The sequence below is a fragment of the Nansenia antarctica genome (genome assembly GCF_963989245.1).
Source record: "Nansenia antarctica genome assembly, chromosome: 4".
Classification (NCBI taxonomy): Eukaryota; Metazoa; Chordata; class Actinopteri; order Argentiniformes; family Microstomatidae; genus Nansenia; species Nansenia antarctica.
The window spans coordinates 57,968,400-57,973,399 of NC_137689.1; the positions used below are offsets into that span (position 1 = coordinate 57,968,400).

The 5,000-nt window shown below is 47.8% G+C and overlaps 1 protein-coding gene across 1 annotated transcript in view; it reads right to left on the reverse strand.

Annotated features, from left to right (window-relative positions):
* Positions 1–5,000, reverse strand: part of hapln1b (hyaluronan and proteoglycan link protein 1b) — a gene marked incomplete at its 3' end in the record, with an annotated part of 15,746 nt that overhangs the window by 1,758 nt on the left and 8,988 nt on the right. The window contains exons 2-3 of the mRNA XM_080528173.1: positions 2,552–2,689; positions 438–601 (exon numbers count right to left, since the gene is read on the reverse strand). Coding sequence (XP_080384299.1) covers positions 438–601; positions 2,552–2,660 — 273 coding nt within the window. The 5' untranslated portion in view covers positions 2,661–2,689. The remainder of the gene's footprint in view (positions 1–437; positions 602–2,551; positions 2,690–5,000) is intronic.

Sequence of the window (5,000 nt, forward strand, 5' to 3'; positions counted from 1 at the left end):
ACAAGATGAAGAGGGATTAGTCTGTGATGTCAATAGCTGTCTCAGATATACACTTCCTGGTTTCGCTGTAGCTCCAACTACAACTGCAAGGGAGTCCAGTTTTACATTATGGTGAATCCTTCCATCAATCTTTCCAATGATGAGCTTCATGATGAGAGTCCATCCTATGTCATACACCAATCTGTTTCCTACTGTACAAACCAGTGTGGACTGTGACGGGCTGTCATTGACATCTCTACCAATCAGAATCAGAATCAAGTTTATGGTTACATCCCATTATACAAGTATAAGAGAGTAAAATTCTTAGGCTTCAGTTCCTCGACATTGCAGCAACAAGAGAAAATGTGTTCTATATAACAGCAGCAGTTATAAAAAGATAAATAAGACAGACAGTCTCAGAAAGACAACAATCCTACTTCATCTGACTCTGAGCCCACCTCTCTCAGGAAGTCTGAAGTCAGCTTGGTCCATTTGATCCTCAGTTTGGGGTTGGGGGCCAGCGACACATCCCTGTGGTACTTACAAGGCAGGGTGGCGTTCCCCCCTCGCCTTGACACCACCTTGGACTGCTCCGTCACCACATTGAGCTGAGGGCCATTCTCTGGAATACGGAAAGAAAAGGGTGGTTAGCAAAATATTGTTCTTCTGGCTGATAGTCAGTAGTGCACAATGCAATCACCTTCATCTCCCCCCCCCCCGCCTTCTCTAGCTGGTTGTTTCTCTCTAGCTCTCCCAAGCAGTAACAACAACAGCCCCCCTCCCATGGTATCATACCTGTTTGTTCTCAGTGTAGGCTATCACATATGCAATTGATTAACAAGTACTGGGCTTGGAAGCAGGGGCTTGCTCAATACTTAAATAGTTCCAGTGTTCAGTGGAAATTCAGTGGAACTGAGTGCCCCATCGCAAACACTGCCAGACTTTGCTGTAAACACCACAATTGAGCATGCTATTCATCACTGATGTAATAACTGGGATGGGTGTATCTGGAGATCACAGCGGGTAGTCATATGAGTTCCCACACATCTGCCTGCTGTATGAGATTGACACAAACACATACACACACATACAAATTGTTGACTATATTTACAAACACAAACCCCCTTCCGAATTCAACACAATTTGGTTTCATGGTCTCTGTAATCTAGCGTGACCACTTGAACATTACCTCATGCATTTGGTGCTTACCCTATCCTTACTTCCTGATGTGAAGCGAATCGATAACTGTAATATCTACAGGCACTTTCAAACAAGGTCGTGGGACTCCTTTAATGAACAACATGGGCAGGAATGAAGCAGACACAGGGATGGCGTGTATGTGTGCCTTTCTCCATCCTCTATAAGCACAGCCCTAACCTAAAGGGGGTAGTGGTGGTCTAGTGGATAGTGAGTTGGACTTGTGATCGGAGTTCAAATCCCGCCTGAAGCCACACCACTACTAGTGTGCCATTGAGTAAGGCACTTAGCCCTCAGTTACTCCAGGGGGAATGTCCCTGTAATTCGTAATTGTAAGTTGCTTTGGATAAAAGCGTCTGCTAAATGGCAAAATTAAAATTAATTATTAAACACCACAGAATGTCTCAGATCTGGATCTTCTGAAGGTTCATCTTCTCCTCCCACACAGCAACTAAAGACCCCCCCCCCCCCTCATTGTTCCTCTCCTCTGTAGTATGATCCTCAGATGACCCCTGACCCCGACAGAGACGTAACACTGCCTCTCCTCTTGTCACACTGCTTTGAGATGAGACTGTCTGATCACCCCAGGGGCTCACCTCGTCTGCTACACCAGCATATGCTGTCTCACCATGCTGTGCTGCTCGTGTGTGTGTGTGTGTGTGTGTGTGTGTGTGTGTGTGTGTGTGTGTGACTGATCTCCCTCCCTGAACATCTCATTATAGTCTCCCCGGGCTCAGCTTGCTACCACAGCTTTTTTCTCAGCTCTACTACAGTCGCTGGAAGGTTATGCTCATCATCAGATTGCATATCGAAGGAATTGCTTTTGGCACAAAGCGAATTCCCTGACATTGGACCCTGGCCCCAACACTGACCCACCAATCAATGCACATTGATCCTACAGAACAGGGGTAAAGAGATGATGAAGTGAGTATGATTTCCTCTCGGCTTAGTGAATCCACAGCACCCACCTGCATTCTAACCGTTACACTGAAACTCTTGTGTGCTTCCCTTTATTCATGTCTCAGCCGTCCTGCAATCTGCCTCTATGGCCTCAATAAAGGCTGATAACAGATAACCTTACCTACCACACAGACCCCACATAGCTGCTTTATCTCTGATTCAACGAGATGAGCGTGCACACACACACACACACACACACACACACACACACACACAAACACGCACACACACAACGACCATAGAGATAAGCTGATGTCGGGTTATCACAGGCGACACCTCGGGAATGTGTGTCATGAACAAAACACAGAGACAGGCTTATCTCTCTCTCTCTTTCTCTCTCTCTGTCACACACACACACACACACACACACACACACACACATACATACAGTATATCCACACACAGGCATGCCTACCTGATATATATATGGTTCTGTAGTTCTCCAGTTCAGGGTACGCCAGGTCAAAGTCGTCTAATGCTGCCACGCTGAGAGAGACAAGGGCACATAGCAGCACAGGAATCATCTTCTGTTACCACACCAGGGGTTTCCTCACTGCAGAGAGAGAGAGAGAGAGAGAGAGAGAGAGAGAGAGAGAGAGAGAGAGAGAGAGAGAGAGAGAGAGAGAGAGAGAGATGGGTGGAGGAATTGGCAGATGTCAGATGAGGGAATGATAGAGGGGGGGGTGGGGGTCAGAGAACTCACATGCACCTGCAAAAAAAAACACACCAGCATATACACATACTTTATCTCCATGAAGTGTTGCAGCCTTTTAACATGAAGGGTTTAACCCCCTTACATCTTCTACTATGTACAGTGTGTGTGCGTGCGTGCATGTGTGCGTGTGTGTGCGTGTGTGTGTGTGTGTGTGCGTGACCTGCTCAGAGCACTCCAGTGTTTCCATCTGCAGTGCTGTACAGTACCTTCCCCCAGCCCACAGAGAAGTCTGATTGCAATGGGAATGCAGCACTTTCTGTGTCCTTGTCACAGTGCAACAACCCCCCCCCCCACACACACACACACAAACACACACACACTCACACATATATACAGGGGCATATATAGGGCAGTGACACAGGAAAAGAGAGAGAGATTACTATAGCATGGTGTGAGTAAGCACAACTCAGTAGCCCGGTAGCAGTCCTCACGACAGTACACAGTATTATTATCCCTCTGCTTATCACAATCACTATCTTCACCTTCATCACCGCTATCACATACACAGTCACATGAGGCAGACACATCTGCCTGTACATCCTACAGTCTGAGAGCTGGATCGCCGCTGCTACTGCGCTGTGCTGTACCTCAACTGGAGCCTACACTACAACATATATAGAAGCTGGACAATACGTACTCGTACTCACACACACACACACACACACATGGACACTGTAAAAGATGCGAGAGATAACATACCATGCCTTAAGCAGTCATAAGCCTGAGAGCAGGAGGGAAACTTTGCCAAACACACTTTCCTCTTCAGTGCAGGATATCCCCACACACGCACGCATGCAAGCAAACGCAAACACACCCACACTTTCCACGCCTCACCTACAGTGTCCAAACCTCAGCCCCATCCCTCCACACACGTCCCAAAAGGAGGAGAGGAGACTCACCATGTCAACACAGCACACAAACTCCTACCCTGACTCCCAGGATAGGTTGCTCAAGGAAGTAGCTTGCGTGTCGTTTAGCAGCGTCCGTGTGTGCGTGTGATTGTGTGTGTGTGTGTGTGCGTGTGCGTGCGTGTGTGTGTGTGTGTGTGTGTGTGCATGTGTGTGTGTGCGTGTGTGTGTGCGTGTGTGTGTGTGTGTGTGTGTGTGTGTGTGCGTGTGTGTGTGTGCGTGTGTGTGTGTGCGTGTGTGTGTGTGTGTGTGTGTGTGTGTGTGTGTGCAGTCAGTATGATTGATCCGCTGTTTGTTTTTTTTCTTTCTTCATTCACTCCATCCCCTACTGCTGACGCACTGGCCCACAGTGCCAGGTAGAGCTTCTGCAGTCAGCAGAAGAGCTCTGCAGCACACACACACTCACACACACGCTCACGCACGCACGGACACACTCACACACACACTCACACACACACCACCATCTACCTCCTCCCAACCCGAAAATAGTAATTACGCACACCAGGATGGGAGGAGTGATAAGAGAGATAGAGAGAGAGAGTGAGAGAGAGAGAGAGAGAGAGAGATGTCCTTTCCTTTACAATAACTTACAGTAGAAGAAGAGTCTTCTGAGTCTGTTCTCTCTGCAGGATAAGGAGCTAAAGTGTAAAATAAGTCAGAATGAAGTAGAGCGGGAGATGAGGGAGAGAAAGCAGGAGAGAAGGGGGGATAGAGAGAGAGAGAGGGGGGGTGACAGAGGGAAGAGAGAACTCCTCTGCAGCAGCATAAGTGATGCAGAGGACTTTTAGCTCAGTACCAATAAGACACGCTACATTAGTCTTAAAACAGACACGCTAAACACACTCTGAGGTCTTTGTGAGAGAGTACTTACAGCTGGACGTGTGTGTGTGTGTGTGTTCTCCCAACCAATAAATCCACGAAATCTTTACCTACAAGGCAAATTGCTGTCAAACCAAACACACACACACACACACACACACACACACACACACACACATGCATGCATGCACATGGCAAACACAAACACACACAGACACACCAGGCATATGTACTGCACATTTGTTTTAGTGACAATGGCTATTGTCGGCAGTGCAGACATTCCCCTGGGACCAGCTGTATAGAGAGTAAACAGACCTGTGTTTTACAGGCCAGGTGTGTGTGTGTGTGTGTGTGTGTGTGTGTGTGTGTGTGTGTGTGTGTGTGCGAGCGTGTGCGTGCGCATGCGCGTGTGTGACTCACAT